This window comes from Lampris incognitus, chromosome 19, assembly GCF_029633865.1.
Source record: "Lampris incognitus isolate fLamInc1 chromosome 19, fLamInc1.hap2, whole genome shotgun sequence".
Taxonomy (NCBI): Eukaryota; Metazoa; Chordata; class Actinopteri; order Lampriformes; family Lampridae; genus Lampris; species Lampris incognitus.
The window spans coordinates 14,850,426-14,874,021 of NC_079229.1; the positions used below are offsets into that span (position 1 = coordinate 14,850,426).

At 43.9% G+C, this 23,596-nt stretch overlaps 1 protein-coding gene across 2 annotated transcripts in view; it reads left to right on the plus strand.

The window, feature by feature from the left end:
• The window catches only part of mllt10 (MLLT10 histone lysine methyltransferase DOT1L cofactor), a 67,665-nt gene that overhangs the window by 30,364 nt on the left and 13,705 nt on the right, over positions 1–23,596 (plus strand). For both annotated transcript variants that reach the window (XM_056299272.1, XM_056299271.1), the window contains exons 7-11: positions 10,762–10,860; positions 11,198–11,531; positions 12,150–12,368; positions 12,928–13,398; positions 22,334–22,494. In XM_056299272.1, coding sequence (XP_056155247.1) covers positions 10,762–10,860; positions 11,198–11,531; positions 12,150–12,368; positions 12,928–13,398; positions 22,334–22,494 — 1,284 coding nt within the window. The remainder of the gene's footprint in view (positions 1–10,761; positions 10,861–11,197; positions 11,532–12,149; positions 12,369–12,927; positions 13,399–22,333; positions 22,495–23,596) is intronic.

Below are 23,596 nucleotides of genomic sequence, written 5' to 3' on the forward strand. Positions count from 1 at the left end.
AGATCCGACTATGGCTGGATTCAATGAAGCAGCAAAAATTGGCAACGCTGTCTTCGGGAGGGGGGTGGAGTCGGCTTGTGTTCGTCACATGAATGCGTCTCTGGGTGTGTCGGAAAAAGCAGTGGTTCGGCCTGGAGTCATCTTGTCACGAAAGTGGCGAGGCGTCTCCTTCGAGACTGCCGGCCGGAGAGATGCAGTTGGCGAACGCATGCAGTACAAGGGTGGGTGTTTGAATTAGAATAGGGAGCGATTGGCCACTAAATTGGGAGAAAAAGGGAAAAATCAGAAATACATTTTAAAAGGGAATAGACTGCCATGCCGCCCAGACGCCATGTTTTGCTGTTTTTAACATAGTCTTAATCTCTGGTTTTGTTATTCGATTTGGTTTTAATGAAATAGCTACTGAGCCCTCAAACACTATCACCACATATATATATATATATATATATATATATATATATATATATATATATATATATATACAGTGCGTCCGGAAAGTATTCACACCCCTTCGCTTTCCCCACATTTTGTTATGTTACAGCCTTATTCCAAAATGGATTAAATTCCTTTTTTTTTCTCGTCAATCTACACACAATACCCCATAATGACAAAGCGAAAAAGGTTTTGTAGAAATTTTTGCAAATGTATTAAAAATAAAAAACTGAAATATTGCATGTACATAAGTATTCACACCCTTTGCTATGACACTCAAAATTGAGCTCAGGTTCATCCTGTTTCCACTGTTCATCCTTGAGATGTTTCGACATCTTGATTGGAGTCCACCCGTAGTGAATTCAATTGATCGGACATGATTTGGAAAAGCACACACCTGTCTATATAAGGTCCCACTGTTGACAGTGCATGTCAGAGCAGAAACCAAGCCATGAAGTCAAAGGAATTGTCTGTGGACCTCTGAGACAGGATTGTATCGAGGCACAGATCTGGGGAAGGATACAAAAAAATGTCTACAGCTTTGATGGTCCCGAAGCGCACAGTGGTCTCCAGCATTAGTAAATGGAAGAAATTTGGATCCACCAGGACTCTTCCTAGAGCTGGCCGCCCAGCCAAACTGAGCAATCGCGGGAGAAGGGCCTTGGTCAAGGAGGTGACCGAGAACCCGATGGTCACTCTGACAGAGCTCCAGCGTTCCTCTGCGGAGATGGGAGAACCTTCCAGAAGGACAACCATCTCTGCAGCACTCCATCAATCAGGCCTTTATGGTAGAGTGGCCAGACGGAAGCCTCTGCTCAGTAAAAGGCACATGACAGCCCGCTTGGAGTTTGCCAGAAAGCACCTAAAGGACTCTCAGACCATGAGAAACAAGATTCTCTGGTTTGATGAAACCAAGATTGAACTCTTTGGCCTGAATGCCAAACGTCACGTCTGGAGGAAACCAGGCACCTCTCATCACCTACAGTGAAGCATGGTGGTGGCAGCGTCATGCTGTGGGGAAGTTCTTCAGCGGCAGGAACTGGGAGACTAGTCAGGATCGAGGGAAAGATGAATGGAGCAAAGTACAGAGACATCCTTGATGAAAACCTGCTCCAGAGCGCTCAGGACCTCAGACTGGGGTGAAGGTTTACCTTTCAACACGACAACAACCCTAAGCACACAGCCAAGACAACGAAGGAGTGGCTTCGGGACAAGTCTGTGAATGTGCTTGAGTGGCCCAGCCAGAGCCCAGACTTGAACCCCATTGAACATCTCTGGAAAGACCTGAAAATAGCTGTGCAGCGATGCTCCCCATCTAACCTTGCAGAGCTCGAGAGGATCTGCAGAGAAGAAATGGAGAAATACCCCGAATATAGGTGTGCCAAGCTTGTAGCTTCATACCCAAGAAGACTTGAGGCTGTAATCGCTGCCAAGGGTGCCTCAACCAAGTACTGAGTAAAGGGTGTGAATACTTATGTACATGCAATATTTCAGTTTTTTCTTTTTAATAAATTTGCAAAAATTTCTACAAAACCTTTTTCGCTTTGTCATTATGGGGTATTGTCTGTAGATTGATGAGAAAAAAAAGGAATTTAATTCATTTTGGAATAAGGCTGTAACATAACAAAATGTGGGGAAAGTGAAGGGGTGTGAATACTTTCCGGATGCACTGTATATATGTCTCTATGCTTGTCAGAGTGAGCAAAAGCCTAGTTAACGTAATCAGATTACACTTTTCAAGATTTCGACTTTACCCCATAACAATAACCCAGTAAATCCATTTACATTACCTGCTCTGGAGTCCACGTAATGCCTTTATCACTTTATCATCGGGTTATTCATTTGCATCTAAAAACACTCAATAGCTTGGCACTCCTCTGCTCCATCCATCCCCTCTTTGTTTTCCTCCATCTCTTCCTCCATTTTCTTCTCCCCACTACTTCCTTCCATACCTGCTCCTTCCTCTACGTACCTTTTTTCCTCTTGGCACTCCTCTGCCATACCTCCTGTCTCAACTTTTATCTTCTTTCTCTGACCAACTGTCTCCTCAATACTGTCCATTTCTTTCCTGTTTCATCCTTCTCTTCAGCCTCTCTCCTCTCTCCTCTGTGCCCTTCCTGTCTCCCTCTGCCCCCTGCCCTCCCCCTCCCACACCATCCCCTTCCTCCTCCACCATCCCCCAGCCATTCCCTCCCTCTCTCCTTCCTGCCACTTTGCCTCCTGCAGCCACTATTCCTCTACCCTTTTCTGTCTATCTGTATTCCTCATCCCCTTCCTCTCTTTCAGATTCGTCTAATCTCTTTGACAATCAGCAGTGCCTCTCCCTGGCACTTTGGCCCTTCCGCTCCCTTGTGCTTCTGTGCTGAGCCCAGGCCCGGTGCAGCAGTTTGGGTTGCAGGTGCTGGAGATGGTCCCTTGAGCCTGGTTTCCCCTACAAGGTCAAACGGGGCTAACCAGAGCCTAATCATTATTTATGTTACTCAGACCCCCTCCCTACACATAATAAAAGAAAGAAGGAAGCTGTAATTTTTTTTTTCCAACCAACAGAATTTTTGGCCAGCTGGACTTTAGCTTCACATAAACCCAAGCTATTGTAGTGGTGGACAAAAGCTGTTTCGCCACCATTCTTTCTTTTTTTCCCCCAAATGCTAGCACCTTTCTCAAAAAGCAAGTGGTTTCAAATGTTGAGGGAAGTTCAACCTCTCAGAACCCACATGACTTTTGGCAGGGCTAGTTGGAGCTAGAGGAACAGTGTAAAACACGCAAAAGGACTTGTAATCGACAAATCAATCGACAGCTCTAGTAAGATTTAGTCAAGAATCTTTTTCTGTAGGAGCTCATATTACTGGTCATTTGGTTGACATTCAGTTTAAGGAGAGCTTAGTGATTTGTGTTATGGATCACATCCATTGCGTTGTCTGCTGCGTTCTACTTATCTTTTTACCTGGCCCTGTGATTCCAGCCTTATGAACTAGACTTGCTCTGAATATGAGTGAAAATATTCCAGTGGTAAACAACAATTTTTATGGCTAATATACAGATGACTAGTCATTCTCATGCAGCATTCAATCAAATATGAGAGACAGGGAGAGCTGCAGATACAAGAACTGCATTCATACGAGGCATGTTTTTTTTTTTTTTATGCACAGAAACTCCAGAAAACACCCTGTCATGTCTCAGATTTTGTGATCCATGAATCCATTAGTCAATTGCATGCACACACACAAACAAACAAATAAGCACACGTAGTCATAACAGCGGTCGGGGAGGGAAGCGAATATGAAAGATGGGGGCATGATTGAACCATTAGAATTTTTAGAAGGGTTGTAGGAATGGGGAGAAGCAAGCTTTACAGCATTAATGTGCACGCTTACACACACACACACACACACACACACACTCTCGCACACACACTTGGCTGACATTTTGCAATGTTAACAAATGTTGATGGAAAGACTCATGCTGTTATATTGATCCTGTTTGAATGGCTTTGAACGGCAGGGCATAATGTCATTAAGCTGGTATTGTATGGATGACAGGAATGAACAAAAGGGAATCAATGATGAAGAAAGCAATGTTGTTAGCAGAGTGGGTTTCATAAGACACCACTTGATGGATGTTTACACCATGTTAGTGAGGTATGGTATTTGACTGCACTTGGACGCAAGCCAAATCTAATTTCAAACCTAGATTTTTTTCTGTTCCGTCTACACTGCAAGGAAATTCCTTTTTGGCTTGAGGTTTTGTCGATACAAGATTAGAATAATATTCCTCCCATTTTCAAGCACCATAAACATGACCATTGATGAAGCGACATTAGTTTTTCAATCAACATAACTCGGTGTTCCTGGCACACAGCTGCATCCAGTTACACTCTTTCACCACCGCAGGTTGAGCGACAGTACTTGTTTCATAATTGGGACATCAGTAACTACCCTCCAGCTGTAAGCCGACTTAATTTATGGCACAGAATTAACAGCAATATATAAAAGCTCATTCAAGCTGATAAGTCATCTCTATGCAACAGGATTCAAATATACCCAGCATCGGCGCATTCCAAGTATACTTGGTATATTTCATGAAGGAGATGCCCATAAGAAGGTTTTTTTTTAATGCAAGGTCAAACAGCGCCCCAACATTTTTCAAGGATGGGTTTTTTTTTTTTTTCTTGGAAGTGCGGAGCTTGATGTACAGCTGGTGGTACCACCACAAGGTATACTAGCTGTAACTTGTGATTGCAGCTGTTTGCTGCCATAGTAACCGACTCTCATCTTTAGTGGTGAGCGGGTTAGTCAGGCTCAGAGATGATGGCCTCGGCCCCTCAAATTCTCCCAGGTTGACTCTTTTTGAGTTTTGAATATGCACAAGAATTTAGAAACAACAAAACACAGCTTTAAGAACAACTTTTGTTGTAGTTGTTGTTGTTGTTTTAGTCGTTTTTGTTTTCAAAGAGCTGCTCTGCCCAGCTGTTTTGTTTGTTGCGGACTGAAAACAATTGTTTACTCAACTCAAGTGCTATTGAGGGGTAGGTTCCATGATTTGCCAAATGGATGCATTTTCAAAGTGGTCCTTTTAAAGAAGACCAATTAGTGCAGTGGTGGTATTATGTTTCATGTTAAAATATATACCACCATACTTTTCTGGAAAGATGCAGTCATTTTTGTAATCAATGCTAATGACAATGTCTTTTTTCTCTTTTTTTTACTGTCTTTGGATTTTGAGTTATCCTTTAGTTGAGTTGGCTTATTTAAGTTTCTTCATTTTTTTTTCTAAATCAAAGATTACTTTTTGTTTTTTAGTCCAATTTGAGCTTTCTCTGGACTTCATCCAGTAACTCAGAGTTCCTCTTTACCTTTTAGCGAAGGAGCAGGGGCCGTGGTAGTAGGTCTCAAAGCTTAAGTGACTCTTCCTCTCAGTGTATGGATAGACCCCCAGACGAGGACAAGAAGGTAAGACAGCCCTCAGATCTTACCCTCTCTATGCCTCCCACCCACGACTGTGGCCATACCATACCACTGTTACACGCTCACACTTCGGAGGGACACGCACAAATGCACAGGAACAACAGGGAAGATTAATCACAGCTCAGTGGCTCTGGAAATAGCTCCATAACTAACATTTACAGAGACACTCTGTCTGTGTTTATTAATTGCTTTTAATTATGAGCAGTCTAGTTTAAGATTGTCATCAGTTGTTGTTTTTGTTTTAAAACAAAAATGGTTTATCTGTGCAGGGTTACAGTGCTGAAGAAATTAAAGCCACCATCCTGAAGATCAACAACTTTTATCAACAATTTCCTCAGCGTCTGCACTCGTTTTCTCACTCCACACCGTTTCTATTGTGTCACATGTCGACGGTGCAACCGAACAACACATCTGTTAAATGATTGGCTGTTTGCGTGTCACTCTTTGCACACTCCAGTATCAAGGGATATGATGGGCTGTTTATGAGGCAGGGAGGCAGCGTGTTTATTAGTTATGTGCTCGCTCTCATGGCGGTTTGCACTTAATGTGTTTCAGTGAAACTATCGAACAGTTTTCTTATTGCTACTGATGAAGTGTCTATCACCAGTACATATCACTATCGTTTTATCGCCCAGGTCTTGGTGAAGACGTAAAACACCAATGTGCTGTATCATTTTTCCTACAGGAATGTCTCCCAACAGTAACCACTAAAATGAAAGACTGCTAAAGTGTCAAATGATTTGGGTGTTTTTTCTGCATTAGCCGCAGTCTTAAATATCCCAGCGATAGTAAGTTTCAAAAAGGACAATCGTGTGCATGTACAGGATTGTGGCTTTAACATCACCAGAACAAACTAAAACTAAGCCATCTTATTAAGATGTCAGAACATAAGTGTTATACCGCCCTGTGATTCCGTTAGAGATATAATCCTCTGTTAGTTTTCTTACGCATGTTATTTCATGCAAATAGAGGCCATTTTTATTATCTCAACACATCTTGTAAAGTGTCCAAAGCAGTTGTTAATGTGGAATGCTACGACTGCTGAAAAAAAAAACTCATCTCCTAAACCTCGCAGCAGTTTGATTTGGACGGGGTTTATGTCACCAGTGTGACTGCAGCCCACCTGCACTCGCCAGTGATTGAAGCCTGTAATGAATGCTGTATTCGTGTCAGTTAATCAGTCATGCCTGTTATCAGAACGTGTAATCACAGGCTGCGTAGAATCAGAATTTAGAAAAGGCATCAAGTCATCTGTTCCACCTATTTTTTTCCCATGTTCCCAAAGCCGTTGTGAGATCAGAATACAGAGCTCAACTTCAGCATTCATCGCCTCTCGGCAATCGAGTTAAAGCTATCAATCTCAGACTTTACAGTTGTCATGCACAGTTTTGATGGTTGGCATGTCTGCACTGCTCCCCTCAAACCTTTGCAAGGTTTTATTAGGATGAAATTACTTGCCAGGTTGGATGTTGCATACAATATGATGAAATATCTCAAACATGGAGTCTCAGTCCCTTTATGCTGTGGGCTACTTTAGAGAGAGTGTATTGTTTTCTGTCCACTGTCATCAACTGCTGCTGCAACTCCACCTCCAAGCTTCCTCCATTACCTCCAACTGGGCCTCTCTTTGGACAACGCTTCCACAATGCATCCATTCTTGCCCCTCTTTAAATCAGAGCCCAGTGGTTGCAGCTCAGGGGGACTGTGAGGCCTCTCAGCTAGAATATGAAATCTAACAAAGTAAAGATTTTAGCTGCCACAATACTTTATATTTTCTGTTTATGAATGTGTCAAGTCAATTGTTATTGAGCAATTGTTAACAGGAAAGGAGATGTATCAAGTATATTACAGCTTCAAGAAAGGGTCGAGAGCGAGAGAATGTGTGGATGTGTTTTCACAGATGCCGAGTAATTCAAGCTCGCCTCCTAAACAATGCGATTGGATTCGGCACGTGATCCATTATCCAGAAGTAAGGAATATAATATTGCATTACCAGACGGACCAAGATTGGAGAATAATGTCCAAACACAGCAAATTCTCAGCACAAACATGTTTTTTTCCCCCCAAAGTCAATCTTTGTTAATGTTGTGGTTGTTAAAAAATTGACAAAATATTTAATAAACCTTTGAATAAGACTGCTCACTGAACAAAGTTAAATGGCAAAATGGGCAGTTGGGGAAAATTGAAATTATTTTTTGTTGTTCCATTACCAAAAAGTTGACTATTTATTTATTTATATTTGGGGGGGGGGTAAGTTTTGGCTGGCTCATTGGTTTAACATAAAGAAAGGGAAGTGGATGGATGCATTTCTAAAGAGTTCCCCCAAACAGGACCAAAACATTTGGTACACTGTATTTTTCCCCAGAGGAAGCCATCTCCTCCATCAAACTGTTGCCATCATTCAGTCGGACCACCATTAACTTTCTCCATCTCCACTGGGTGTAATAATTGTGCTGTGATTAGATAATGGACTGTTTCTCATTTGGTCAACTATCTACTTTTTCTTTGTTTTAACGGTCAGATGATATGAAAAATTATTATTTATGGAGACAGTTTTCCAAATCTCCTCTAAAGCTAGTCAATTTTTCTTTTTTTTCTTTTCCCTTTGTAGTTAAATGTTTCTATCACAGGTTTAAAGAAAGTTGACAAATTACTGTCCTTAAATGGATCCTATGCAGTCTCCTATAATGGCAATTTTTGTCTCTGTATGGTCTTTACAAATGTTGATGGCATCTGGGTGTGTGTGTGTGTGTGTGTGTGTGTGTGTGTGTGTGTGTGTGTGTGTGTGTGTGTGTGTGTGTGTGTGTGTGTGTGTGTGTGTGTGTATTCGTGCGTGTGTTCGTGCGTGCGTGCGCGCATGCAACTGCCCTGGCTTTCGTTTCCACAGCCTGATTTGCATTAGCTAGAGACCCCCCCCTCACACATACACACACATACACACACATCTGAGCCTGCTGACCTCTGACCTTGGAATGTGGATAGGAGTGTGTGTGTGTGGTTTGGGTGCTCAGATGTATACCTACATAATGTTAGACCCTCCAGTCAAACTACAGCAGGGGCTAAAGGATTCCTTACTGATCACTTGGTGAAGGCCTGCAGATAAATACACACACAGACACACACATGCACGCACACACGTGCACTGGTTAGAGATCCTGCAGGAAACTGCACAGGGGAATTCCTGCCAGGCCAGGGCGGATTATTTTCCCATTTTCCCCCTTTCTTCCTGTTCCTCAGTTACACACACCCCTCCATCACCCCCACACACCCCCTGCATCGCTGCAAAGCCCCCTCCCCACACTCCTTCCCTCCTTTTGTCTGTGGAAGACCCCTCTTCTTCCTCCTCAGGCCATGAGGGGGAATATAGAGAATTTATTCTACATGGTATTCTTAATGAATTACTTGACACTCAGTTGTCTAAACATTTTTAGTAGGGACCTGAGCAGGGTGCTTTGGTCCCCCACTCAATATTATCTTCATGAAAGTACAACATATTTAACATACTGCTCTATACATGCAAACATTGTCTCATAGTTGTTCAGTCATTTACTTGATTCGAATTTGTTTCTCTAAGCAATTATGACCAAATGCAGGAATTCAGATGGTGTTGCATACAGTGGGAGCACAAAGTAAGTGCTTAAGACTTGCAGAGAATAGTCTTATGAATTGGTAACTTCTCTTCTTGTTTATTGGGCATTCAGTAACTATAAGCAGCTATTAGCTGCTTTTGACAAAGACGGAGAAGATGTCGACCGCCTGTTGTCACGTTTATTGTTTGAGGGGGTTGTTGATTGATGGATTTAGCTCACATCTTCCACCTTGACTTATATTTACCCCACACGGTCAAAGAGCACTTGGACATATCAAATGATCAGGCTCCAAATGGTCAGAGTCGGAGAGAAATGGAGGACATGACATGGTAAAAGGCTTTGTCACTTCCTTGGTAATCAATTGACCTGATTGATAAGGTTGTGTCAGGGTTACATTGTGTGTATGTTGTGTTTCCCACGGCCAGTGCCTGGGTCCAACAGGCATCTCTGTTGGTAGGGTGAAGTTCTGCGTGTGTGTATGTGCGTGTGTGTGCGCGTGCGCATGTGTGTGTGTGTGTGTGTGTGTTATCCGAGCCTCTCAGCCCCCAGTCTCTGTCCATCAACACCTACCTCTGGAATGTTAATGAAAACCAACAAGGGATCCCCAAAGAAACCTATGTCTCGCTTTCTCTCTGAATTTCGTTTCATTTCTCTTTCTGTAGCTACTTTTCAAGGTAGTCTCTTTATCTTGGTTAAAACTGTGTCACTCTTTCAGGCGCACATGTGTAAGTGTGAGCACACACAAAGAGGGAGCCTGGCTGTTGAAGTGCCCTTGTCCTTAAGCGTTAAGGGTTGGAAGCCAATGTAGAGCGATAGAGCTCTGAACCTAGATGGCAAGCTTTATTAATTGCCACTTACACAAGAAGCCTGGCTAACATGTCACCAGCCAAAATCATGTGTGTGTGTGTGTGTGTGTGTTCCTATTACTTTTGAGTTTGTCATGGCACCTAACGGCATGAGCTTGAGTGCTGCATATATTCACAGCCTTGAAGAGGGTATTTGTCTGTAGGTCCTGTGTGCGTGTGTGCATGCGTTTGTTTGCACATGCATACACATGGTTGGGCGAGGAATTGAGGTTCCAATAAACACGCATGTATGCGCACAGAGAAGGCGTCGAGCCCAGATCGCGCTCACGTGAGGTGTAAATTCACTGGCACCCTGTCGCCCCTTCAGGGGGTGAGAGAGGAGTCCGCTGGCATGTGTGTGTAAGTGAGGGTGTAAATTGAGCTGTGATGGTCCATGGAGGAGGATATGATTGGATGAAAGGGATGAGACCTCTGGCGCGCCGACACGAGGCACTTAGGATACACACTGCTGTAAACTGCAGTGTTCTGAATTCCTGCTGTCTGCCGATTTATTCCTCTCTCCCTCTGCCCTTCCTCCCTGCCTCTCTTTGTGCTAAGAGATCTCCAACCTTTCATCTCTGACAGAGCCTTTGAAATGAAGTGTCCTTTTCTCTCTCTCTCTCTTTCTTGCTCTCCTTCCTTCCTTTCCTCCCTCTTGTCTGTTTATCTCCTCCCGTCTTCCATTCTAGTGTCCTTTGTGTTTTGATTTTCTTTCCAAGGTATGCGGAGCCCATGTCACACTCCTACTTTCCTGTCTTCCTGTAGCTTTTTTTGTTTATTTGCTATTCCCCTTCTCTTTATCTCGTCTGCTATCTCACCTCACCATCTCCTTCTGTCTCCGTCTCTCCGATCCATTCCTTTCATCTATATGAGTCATCCATTCAGTAGTTTCACTCGTCCTCTTCACTTTTCTGTTCTGTTCATCCACAGAAACACAAGGAGAGAGACAGGCACAGACCAAAACACAAGAAGGCCTCCGTAGACCTGGCCCCCTCCCTCGTCCTTCCAAACATCATGGCCCCAGACAAGGTGACGGCCCCTTTCTACCTCTAATCCCCCTTGTATTCAAGTGAATATTCACTGGCTTGGTTAGGTATGAGAGCAGGCGTGAACGATTGAACCTCTACCTCTTGTTTTTACAACTGTTGCTTTCGTTCCACATCCCTGCTCTCTTGTAACCACTGTCTACCTCCTCATCTCTGTCCTCCCTCCCTCTCTCTTCTTTTCCACTTTCAACCGTCGCCCCCCTCCCTCTATTTCAAATCCTCACTTTCATTCATCTCCTGTCGTCCCTTTCTTTTCCTCCATCACATTTTTTCCTCCTTCTACTTGCCCTACCATCTCCATTTCCTATTTACTCCTCCAGAGCTACAACAGCAGCAGTACCGGAAGTGTGGTCACCTCTCTGCCCGCCTCCTCTCAGAAGCGATTGGATGACAGCACCGCCCGTTTCACCAATGCCAACTTCCAGGAAGTGCCATCAGCCCACTCTGGTGGCAGTTCCAAGGACAGCTCCTTGGCAGATGGAGTGAAGGCAGGGCCAGAGGCGAAAAACAAGAAGAACAGTGGTGGCCACACGGTGGGACAGCGGGGCGGCCGCAAATCTCTCACCTCCTCAGGAAAGCCCCTCCCCTCTGCCGTGGTCACCATGGCAACCTCCTCCACAGCCGCCTCTGCCTCCACCGGGCCATTCCATCAAGGTGAAATGATGGTTGTAAATAGACCTGGATGTGCTTACTGTGTGTGTGTGTGTGTGTGTGTGTGTGTGTGTGTGTGTGTGTGTGTGTGAGTGAGTTGTTGGATTTTGTCCAGATATCTGACTTAAGTGTGTGCACGTGATAACGTGGCTCCTTTAATCTGGAGCCCTGTCTGGGAGAGACATATCTACACATAGACAGAGAAACAGACACGCACACACATACAGCATGTGGAGAGTTCATGACCTGAGAACCAATCAACAGTCAGACTGAACTTATCATGTGCTATCAGAGCCTTGAAGCCGTCATCAACTGTTTGTGCGCATGTGTGCGAAAGCACGTTTTCTTTTAGAGAAATAATAGTGTGTCTGTGTATATGCCTGTGTGTGCTTATTAGACTAGAGAGTCACATGGGAAAGAGAGAGGGCTACAGAAAAGATAGAGGGAAAGATGATAAAATGGTTATTTTGGTTATCTGTTTCTTCTGCTCCCATGCTGATGGAAAAGGTTGGTATGGAACTTTCCTACCACTATCTGAATTTACTGTCATCTCTCTCTTCTTGCCTCCCTCTCTCTTTCTCCTGCACCTCGCTCTTCCCTCATCTCTTTCTCTCATCCCAGGCCTCCTGTTGACCAGCGCAAGCAAGACGCCCTCCGCCCCCTCCTCCTCTGACTTCCTTAGTTTTTCTGATTCGTCACTGCGTGCTGGAGGAGGGACCACCTTCTCATCCCCGCCGTCCTTCAGCAGCTGCCTGGTGAAGCCAGTCTCTGAGGGTGGAGCTTCAGAGGGACCCACCACACTTTTCGGTTCTCTGATGTCAGCCACCACGGCATCTGCAGGTGCTGTTTTAACAAAAATAGATTAATTCTAATGCATAGATACTCTGAGATTTGAATAAACTATTTAATTTTGGGACCTAGTGTTCTATTGTCAGTAGGTACTAACAATTCACAACAAAAGCAATGAATAATTTCTAGTTTCCAACTAATGAGCTATTATTTCGTTTTCCTGAAATCAGTCAAAGCATAGCATGAAAAAATGTCTCTCTGATAGCTTGGAAAAAAAATTTTTTTTGAAACTGCTATTTTTGAGTGAAGAAAGTCATGGGACATTTTTTCCTCCCAACATATTCAGCATTGAACAAACACTAGTTGTGAGTGTCCAAGGGGATTTACACTGAATTGGGAAGCCTGTGCTATTGCCACATGACTGCCATTAATTTACATCAGCTGTTTCTATTTTTTTGCTCTTATTTTGATAGAGATTGGCAGACAACCACACTGTATATTTTCCACATACATGCTTCTTAGTCTGTGTTCAGGCGAAAGAGCCATTTGAATATTACATGAACCAAATTCAGGGATTTCCTTTTAATGTTCATCTTTCTTGTTATTATAGTCGGAGGGAAACTGTATGAGAACTCCCACAGTCACACGACGGGCGAGACGCCAAGCCTGGGTGGAACTGGTTACAAACGGCCCCAACCTACTTCCACCTCTTCAGGACCAGGGATTGGAGGAGAAGATGGGGTAAAGAAGAAAAAGAAGGGCAACTGGCGGAACAGATATGGACCCTGCTTCACCACAGATGTGAAGCCCTCAGAGCCGGTGCCCTCGCTGACACTCCCCACCTCCTCGACAGCCAGCCTCTCCTCCACGGCCTCCCCAATCGCCGCATCATCTTCTTCCTCAGCGCTCTCAGGCCGACCCAGCTTGGTTTCCAGCAGTGGAGGAGGAGGAGGAGCAGCAGGAGTAGGAGAGAGGGGTCTGGGGACGCTAGGAGGTGTCAGTGGTGGGATTCAGAAGTCCCCGTCGCTCCTCAGGAACGGGAGTCTGCAAACCCTTAGCGGCTCCTCAGCCACTGGGACAGGTGAGGAACACATACACACAGCAGAGGTATGTACATGTACAGGCATGTATACACAGCAGTGTTTTGTTCCCATCTACAAGACTTTGTATTTGTTTTAGCCAAGAGGTTTGGTGTGTTTTTGGTTTTTGTGAACACCACTGACAGCAACATGCATGTTACACATGCTGGCAAATGTCTCCTGGGTCAAGGCGGTAAATGGACTCCAGCTGTTGTTCAAATACTAGCACAGTTAAGCTTTTAGCAATATTTGTTTTCTGTCTGCCAACAGCTTGGAGGCAGACGGCACGCTTTACTGTGGAGTTACAGTCCTGTTCAAATCATCTTGTTGGCAGTTTGCATAGTGGTTGATTATATGGGGGATTTATCAGTTACTTGTTAACTGTCGATAAAATTTGTCCGTGCAGACATGGCTTTCAGAATTGTTAGTATACATATGTGGGGTGTTCTTGTGAATAGGGAAGCTGAGACACACACACCACGTGGCCATGAAATTGTCCCTCAAATCCTAGCTTATGATCTGTGTCACATGATGTCCCCTCCCTTTTAGCAGCTTTCCCACCAGTCGCAACTAAATGCCGATGCAGTGTGTGTTTTTCTGAGGCAGTGTTGGCATAACCAGGATTTGACACTAAGATGAGTGACACCCCCCGTTCTGTGTGTTACTTGCTCATACACTCTAAAGTGGTCTGTTTTTTTTTTCATAATTTATTTTTTATTTCATCTGTGTTCTCCTGTTGCTTAGCAACCATCTTTATCCCTTGGCGTTCCCCTGCGCTGACGGAAATGGCCCAGTATTATGCCCTTCCCCTTCAGCCCCCTTGCCAGACCCCCACATCTCCCCTTTCCTCTAGAATGACTGTCTGTCATTACTGTCTCCCTCTCTTCCTGTGAAGTTATCGCTTCAGCCACATTGTCCTTGTACCTTGCATCATCCCTTCACCTGTTGATGGTGCAAGCATCCATACATGCATATGAGAATATTAACACGTGTGTGTGTGTGTGTGTGTGTGTGTGTGTGTGTGTGTGTGTGTGTATTCATAGATATATAGTTTCCCCCGAGAAATTATTAGTGGGTTGGGGTGGTGATGTGTAGGTGTGTTGATGACTTGGGAGGGGCGCTCACATTTTTGCCTATTTCGCTTCCTTTACTTCGTTTTCTCGTCACACCACTTTTGCCATTTCTCAACTTTCTGCAGCCTTCCATTACACCACGCTATAGGCACACTTACTGTGGTAATTATTATCATCACTAATTGGCTCAAACCTCATATTAAAAAAAAAAGAAGCTAAATTTGCAGGAAGTGAAAATAAATCATAATTTCACCACTTTATAACCAAACTGCATTTTCACAGGAACATTCAGGTGTTAACAGGCCTTTAATGGGTAGCTCGATTTACGAAATACAAAGAAAATTGCCAGATTTGCAGATACGTGGTATTTTTCTCGACGGCAAGGTTAAGTTCTTTATAAAAAAGCACTGCTTATATGAAAATATTAAGTAGTCTCGTCCCACATTGAATCACCTTTCAACTCTTAAAAAACATTCTCAGTGACTGAATTTGAAACACGACACGTAGTCACTGTGCTGTAAAACTTCCACCGTGGTCCAGTTAACAACAAAATCCCAGACTGTGTGACATCTGCACTTTCTTTCAACACTGCTGCAACTCTTCTGCATGGATACCTGTTGTTTTTTTGTTGCCCTTTTGTATCTGTTTAAGTCGGAGAGTACTGCTGGCGTCGTGTGTGACTGCCGCTTCTCCCTTACGTAGCCCTCCCCCTTCCATCCACCCCGTGTGTCTGTGTTATGTTAATCTGTTGTCTTGTTTCACTGCCGTTTATTGTAAAGTGACTTTGAGTGTTAGAAAAGCGCTATATAAGTTTGATTTATTATTATTATTTATAATGAGACAAAGTCACATTTTGGGACAAAATAATAAACAATCATAGCGTCATAGATTATTTTCCAAAAATTTTGACAAGGTAGCATACCTCGACTTTTCAAGTCAAGGAAGACAAAATACTCACATTTCACTTGTTTATTTGGCTCACATCACAAGAGAAAAACGCTTACATGTTTCGGCTAAATCTTCATTACAGCGTTTGAAGTATACAGGCTCAGTTTGGTAATGTACACAAGGGCAGAGTTAATACACAACTGGGAGTTGTTGGGAATTAGACCTGATTATTTAGGAACCAATCACTGTTCTTATCCCATGATTCTAGATACAGGGACCAGTCACAAATATATTGTTAAATCTGATTTAATCCCCATTACATACAATAGGAAGCATCACAAAACACTGTTTCTGGCCATCACTGATTCACTGTTAAGACCATACACCAGATGACAATAAAGGGACATTTGAATAAACCCCATTCATTTTCCATTGTAGGGTGATCTTAAGGATGATCCTACATCCTCAAGTGATTACAAACAGTCCTAGCTTAAAAAGCATTGTAAGCTGAAGTCATAATTCAGTCCATTTGGTGTCACAGTGTGTATATCCAAAACATTTCTCTCGGGGCCAGTTTCTTTAAAACATCACCTCCTCTAGTTAGGCATCGTGACTTTTTCAAACCCACAGAGTTTTAATGAAGAGGGTGAACCGTTATTCGCTTCAGCATAATGTTTTGCTATTGCATAATCCATATTGCCTGTACAGACTGCAGTTTTGTGCGCATCGATATTTGTTGTTTAAGGGGTCGTTTGGTTTCCCCAACATTTGCTAGACCACAGAGACATCATAATTTGAAATCACATGAGTTGACTTAACAGTTTATGAATTCCCGAATAGGACCGTTCCCCGTGTGGGGATGGATGATTGAATGATTTTGCATTTGTTGTGTTGTTCCAGCAGGCACAGTTACCATGAGCCACATGGTCTTGTTTTAAGTTGTATTTTTGCACATGACAATACCCCCCCTTTTTTTTCCTCCCCGATTGTATGTGGCCAATTACCCCACTCTACCTAGCCGTCCCGGTCTCTGCTCCACCCCCTCTGCTGATCTGGGGAGGGCTGCAGACTACTACCACATGCCTCCTTCGATATATGTGGAGTCGCCAACCGCTTCTTTTCATCTGACAGTGAGGAGTTTTGCCAGGGGGACGTAGTGCATGGGAGAATCACGCTATTCTCCCCAGTTCCCTTTCCCCCCCGAACAGGCGCCCTAACCAACCACAGGAGGCGCTAGTGCAGCGACCAAGACACATACCCACATCCAGCTTCCCACCTGCAGACATGGCCAATTGTGTCTGTAGGGATGCTCAACCAAGCTGGAGGTAACATGGGGATTCAAACTGGCGATCCCCGTGTTAGTAGGCAACAGAGTAGACCACTACGCCACCCGGACGCCCACATGACAATATTTTTAATTGTGGGTGCTCTCCTGAACAAGAAAAAAAGGTGGGCATTTGCAGAAGTTCTTCAAAGATTCTTCTGCTTGAAGCACATGCCAGTGTTTCTTTTAATAATAATAATACATTTCATTTATAGAGCACTTTTCAAGGCACACAAAGATGCTTTACTGAAGTTTTCCACAATTTTTGGAATATGCTCATTGGATTTTGGGTTTAGCACTCTACTGTTGAAGCGCAACCTCCTTTTCCAACACCGTTATTATCCAAATTATTCTTTTGAAAAGTTGTTGTGGTTCTGTGGTAGAGTAAAAAGAACTTTGTATATATATTCTTTATCTATCCAAATATTAGTTATGGTGTGCAGTGGTTAAACAAGTTCTTGACTCTGGTGCTCACCCTTATAGGAGAAACAGTGGTGTGTGTGTGTGTGTGTGTGTGTGTGTGTGGGGGTTTGTGCCCGTTTGTATTGTATGTCCTCCTTCCCCACTGTAAATATTTAGCCGGGGGTTAATGCAGGGCAGTAATGGGGGGAAGCTCTTGTCGTTTATCTCTCCTCCCTCCCATCCTGTCTCCAGCGTACTGACGGATGGCTAGTTAGCCTGATAGATATGTGTCGAAGGGTGGCTAAAGGCAGGAGGTTAGATTGGGGGCAGGTTAATGTTTGATGGTGTGGGGGTCACAGATGGGACAGGGTGAGCTGGTGGAATGGAGGGGCAAGATTTGATATCGACTAGTTAGTCTTTAAGTTTGTGTGCATATCAGAAATAGCAAAGATGTGGGTGTGCAATAAAGAAACTTGATTATTGAGCATGCATCAAGACAAATAAACTGTTCTACTGACGATTTTTGTTACCTGCTATTACAAATGTAATTCAGGTATGCAATTTTCATAGTTCATATGACTTGTCAAAACCACACTATGCTCTATGGAAGACTATGCTCCTCTCCAATTCCCTTCTGCATCAGGATATTAGATGGAGGTTTTTCTGCTGTAGAAGGATTCAACTATTACATGCTGTATAAGGCAATTTTCATCTTCAAAAACACAATGTTATGTCTAAGAAGGCTGTTGTTATTCCTAATAATGATTCAGCTATCTTACGACGAGAAAATAATGCAGTCCGTTCAGTTTTTGAGTGGACTTCAGCTTGAGCCTACCTCAAATGAACAACACAGGTTTCCTGTTGACTGGACAGGAGCTAGCTTGACTGGGGTGCTCAGCTAATCCAGGTGGATATCTTGGAGCCCCCAGACTTAATGAGCAGGATAGGAATAGACAGAGACGCCATGAAACAGAAAGAGGGGTCAGGGAATGGAGGTTGTTCTTGCCTTTACTGACTTAACAGTCATACAAGCTAGGGCCTGTTCGCCCTGAGCCCCATCTGCAATGAGCATTTCCCCTCATAGCCGTGTGTTTGTAGCGGGTGGTGTTCTGGCCCTGTTTGGTTTGACTTTTTGCTGTGCTTGTCTCATGCGGTCCCAGTTTTGATCTTCGTGAGGACACGAAGTAAAATCTTTTCCGTGTTCTCATTGACCCTCGGTTTAAGCTTACCAGGCTTGCCCACTGCCATGTGTCTTGCCTCACTAGTAAGGCTTAAGCATGTCAAGTGTTAATGTTGTTAGTGTTAATGTTCATTTCCTGACCCCTCTGCTGCTTTTGAAGTATTGCTTTCCAGCCTTGCAGAAATTAATTTTTTGGGATTAGTGTATTTGGGTTGAAATTTCAGAAGCCGTCCCCCGATGAATGAAATAGATCAGCTGTAGCTGCTGGTCATAACATAAAGTAGAGTTTAATTTTTTTGGTGCTTCTGTTATTTTATGTTTTTGTGCATATCTTTCGATATACATAGGTCTTGTTTGAATGTAGAATATGTATTTGTCAACAGTATATTGTGAGAAACCACTGTTATATTTAGAGTAAACAAGTATATGATTTTTATATACATTAGATATGAAATCTGCATTGGTAACATTAAAGCATGTGTAAATCGATGCTAATGTATATGTCTTTAAATCACATTATATGTTGATTGCAGCAAACCACCAATGCTGTTGTTAAATTGTCTCTTTTGGTGCCAATTTAGAAAATTTTAAAAAATGTATCTAAACCTCATAAAGCATTAACATTATGAATTCTATACAGGCTCTTTTTAGCGAGTGTTTGTGTGCTCTTTCTCTCTTCTCTCTCTCTCTCTCTCTCTCTCTCTCTCTCTCCTCTCTCTCTCTTCTCTCTCTCTCTCTCTCTCTCTCTCTCTCTCTCTCTCTCTCTCTCTCTCTTCTCTCTCTCTCTCTCTCTCTCTCTCTCTCTCTCTCTCTCTCTTCTCTCTCTCTCTCTCTCTCTCTCTCTCTCTCTCTCTCTCTCTCTCTCTATCTCTCTCTCTCTCTCTCTCTCTCTCTCTCTCTCTCTCTCTCTCTCTCTCTCTCTCTCTCTCTCTCTCTCTCTCTCTCTCTCTCTCTCTTGCTCTCTCGCTCTTACCCCCCTCCCCTTCCCTCCTGGCACAAAGCGCTCTTGTTCCTGTAGTGAATGTGTGCTGCCCTGAGCCATTCAATCTTTTGTGGGGCTGAGGGGCCCTCTGCCTTCCTCCCTCACTGCCCCCCCCTTCTCCAGGGGTCAAAGGGGGGCAGGGGCAGGGCTTATCCCTGGTTAGAGGGGGCATTTTTTTGGGGGGGGGGGTTAGGGAGAAAGACTCGAGAGACATACAGAGAGTAAAGATGGAATGGAACACCAAGTGTGTGCTAGTATGTATATGAGCGAGAAACACTAATAGTTGAGTGTGTGTGTGTGTGTGTGTGTGTGTGTGTGTGTGTGTGTGTGTGTGTGTGTGTGTGTGTGAGTGTGAGTGTGAGATGTATGTAATTGCAATCTGTCGTCTGGGATCTGCCAAGTGAATTTTCACATGCCCATAATTTGGCATGTAACACTCCAAGTTCGGTGTTCGGTGTTCTCGCAGTCTTGGGCCTACATTAGCCTAGCTGACCTTAATGTTGAATAGAACTATGAATTTATTTTACTCTCGATAGAGATTATTAAATGTAAATATAACAAACCATTTGAAGTATTTATAATACTCCCAAGAGTGTTGGTATAAGTCAAAACGTCTGCATTAATTTCAAACACGGAAAGCTGCAGGCAGGTTCCATACATATTAATGTCACTTTTCACCCCGGTCGTGTCTTCTCTCGCCCCCACCTCATGATATGAAAAAGCCTGACGTAAGCGATGTTGACATGGAGAATTTTGTGAGTCGGCAGATCTCTGCCAGTCACTGTGGGTCACAGACAGCAAAGCTGACAAGGCAGGCCACTCAACACACGATGCCGTGTGCGTTCATTCATGTGTACTCTTGTTTTTTGGTTCTCCCAGTGTTTTAGCTTGAGTATACTTTCATTGGATCGAGGATAAACTCATGCACAATCAAGTACTTCATCTGGCTGGGAAAGCAGTCACTTATTCATCTTCTAGCTGCATATTTTAAACTTTAATTGTACACATAATCTTGTTAAGGAATGTCTGCATGATGGAGAGAAACATTTCTGCTGCTGTGATCAAATCTGAGGCTGAACTGAGCAGGTTTTCAAGTGTGAAGTTATTCAAACTGTCTTGCTGTTGCTAATACAACACTAGGGATACACAGAATGCATTATTTACAGCAGCGGCAAATATCTTAAATTGAAATTCATATTTCGTATAGCAGCACATGGACTTGAAGACCAAAATCGAACCCTAACAGGTTCACAACTGCTGTTCCTTTCATTTAAGTCAATACTTGTTAACATTTTTTTTGTTTTTTTTAAACTGTTCATTGCAAAACTAGAGTCCAGACCTGAAGACTGGTTTTGTACATGAAGACATTTTTGGGATTTGAAACTTTGACAGGTTTTATTTCATTATACATTTTAACCAATTGAAACCACATTCACATGTGAACATTAAGTGTTTATCCTATTATTCTAGTGCAGTAGGACATTGGTTCTCAACCTGGGGGTCAGGAGGGGGTCATGAGATAATCTCCGGGCGTCGCCAGATGGATGTGGAGAAAACAAGCACAAAACCGTCCAGACCCACAGCGCACCTGATGTGAAAAATAGGTGTACTGTCTCTTAAATTGCTGTGCCGTGTGCTCTGTGCTGGCCCTCTGTATACTTCAAGACTTCTTTGAGAGAGCAGTGTTAGAGACAGTACAGTACTAAACGTCTGTACGTTTAGTAGATAAAGATAATAATTATAATAATAATCATTCTTCATATCAGGATCAGCATGAAAAACATTGCAGGCATTGAATGTTAAGGAAGTCAAACTTAAATCATTGTCACCTTTACAGACGCATTCAAGTTATTGTCATATGATTCATCTGAAGACATACATCAGCAATAACAGCTTCTGTACAAATAATAGGGATATGTTTTTTTTTTTGGTGGATTTTCCCTCCCTTTTCTCCCCAGTTGTACTCGGCCAATTACCCCACTCTTCCGAGCCGTCCTGATCTCTGCGCCACCCCCTCTGCCGATCCAGGGAGGGCTGCAGACTACCACATGCCTCCTCTAGTCCATGTGCGGTCACCAGCCACTTGTTTTCACCTGACAGTGAGGAATTTCTCCGGGTGAAGTAGTGCGACGGAGGATCACACTATTCCCCCCAGTTCCCCCTCCCCCCTGAACAGGCGCCCCGATCGACCAGAGGAGGCGCTAGTGCAGTGACCAGGACACATACCCACATCCAGCTTCCCGCCCGCAGACACGGCCAATTGTGTCTGTAGGGACACCCGGCCAAGCCGGAGGTAACATGGGGTTTCAAACTGGCGACCCCCATGTTGGTAGCGTGATCCTCCCACGTGCTACATCTCCATGGTGAACCTCCTCACTGTCAGGTGAAAAGAAGTGGCTGGCAGCTCCATATGTATCGGAGGAGGCATGTGGTAGTCTGCAGCCCTCCCCGGATCAGCAGAGGGGGTGGAGCAGCAACCAGGATGGCTCCAAAGAGTAGGGTAATTGGCCGGATACAATTGGCGAGGAAAAGGGGGAGGGGGGGATAAATAATTTTTTTTGAGTGTGTTTGTGAGACAAATTTATTTATTTCAATAAATCTAAGAAGCACAAAACCGTCCTGACCCATGGCGCACCTGATGCGAGTTGCGAGGGTGTCCTACTAAATGTCCCTACTAAACTTCCCTACTTAACGTCCCTCTCAGGTCGTCCATGAATGAGTGAGTGACCACAATTTGCAACGCATAGCCCACGGTGGCAGTTGTGCGGCACCGTGGGAAAAACACTAATTGAAGACAAAATCAAATCAGTTGTTGTTCTGTCTGTAGGCAAAGCAGTGGTCTTCCTGTGTGGGTTTGGTAGCTCTCACGTGTTATATTGCAGTAATCCCTGAACAGTTTATGGGCGAGCAATGTGTTTGCATCAGGGTGTTGTGAGTTAAATGTCTCAGTGCTATTGGAGGGGTCGCGAACACCAACCTGTTTATTCTGGGGGGTTGTGACTTGAAAAGGTTGAGAACCACCACAGTAGGAGAGAATGACAATAAACACTCAAAAGCTTCTGCTAACAGTAGGTGGGATTCTTCACAGGTGTTTTTTCCAGTGCTGATGGGTCATTGTCAGGGACTACATCTGCTCCTGTGGGTGGAGCCAGTTCGGAGTTGTCCCAACAACAGCAACCAGCGCCTTCCCTAGCCCCTCCCTCCCCTTTCACCGCCACTGCACCGCTATCCAGCACCACCTCTACACATGTGAGTATGCACGAAACCTAAACACACCTACTCCAAACTCTTCCCGTCTCTTCACACACTCTTCCACACAGCCCCATCTTTCTCTCCGTTGACCACACTCCAGCACAGGTGTACGCCAAATCTATTTTTCTCATGCATGTGCGCCTTAACTCACATTTGCCAACACACACACACTCACACTCTCTCTCTCTCTCTCGCCCACATAAAACCGCTTCCTTCCCCCTTGTATTGGTCTTTCAGAGCTGATAAACTGTGAGAACACAATTAAAGCAAACAACTATTAAACGCTTGCACCAATAGCGCTCTCCACACAATTAATAATTCACTGCTTATTAATTAGTTGTAAAATGTGTGCGTCTTGACTTTGTACAAACCCTGTGCTGTCTTTTTGTGTGTGTGTGTGTGTGTGTGTGTGTGTGTGTGTGTGTGTGTTGGTGACATTACAGTGTATTACACCAGTAGATAATCTTTGTTCTTTTCTGTCAGAATTTCATCATTTTCTAAGTTAACTTCACAAGTGGCTGTCATTCACTAGCATGCTTCCCTGACAGCTCCTCATGGACTCGACTGTTTTTTTTGTTTTTTTTTAAACATTTATTTCTGATTTTCCCTTTTTCTCCCAATTTAGTGGCCACTCGATCCCTATTTTAATTCAAACACCCACCCTCGTACCGCATGCATTCGCCAACTGCATCTCTCTGGCCAGCAGTCTCAAAGGAGACGCTTCACCACTTTTGTGACAAGGCCACTCCAGGCCGAACCACTGCTTTTTCCGACACACACAGAGACGCATTCATGTGACGAACACAAGCCGACCCCACCTCCCTCCTGAAGACAGCGTTGCCAATTATTGCTGCTTCATCGAGTCCGGCCATAGTCTGAATTGACAAGACCGGGGCGCAAACCCCGGTCCCCAGTGGGCAACTGCATCGACACAAAGCCGATGCTTAGACTGCTACACCACCGCGGACTTAAAGACTGTTTTTAAGGATAGTGGTCAATGTATGCCATCGCAGATCTTTTCAATGATTTTATATCGCAAACACCCTGAATTGCTATTGTCCCAGTTATTGAATGGGTGTTATTGATATAGATACTGAAG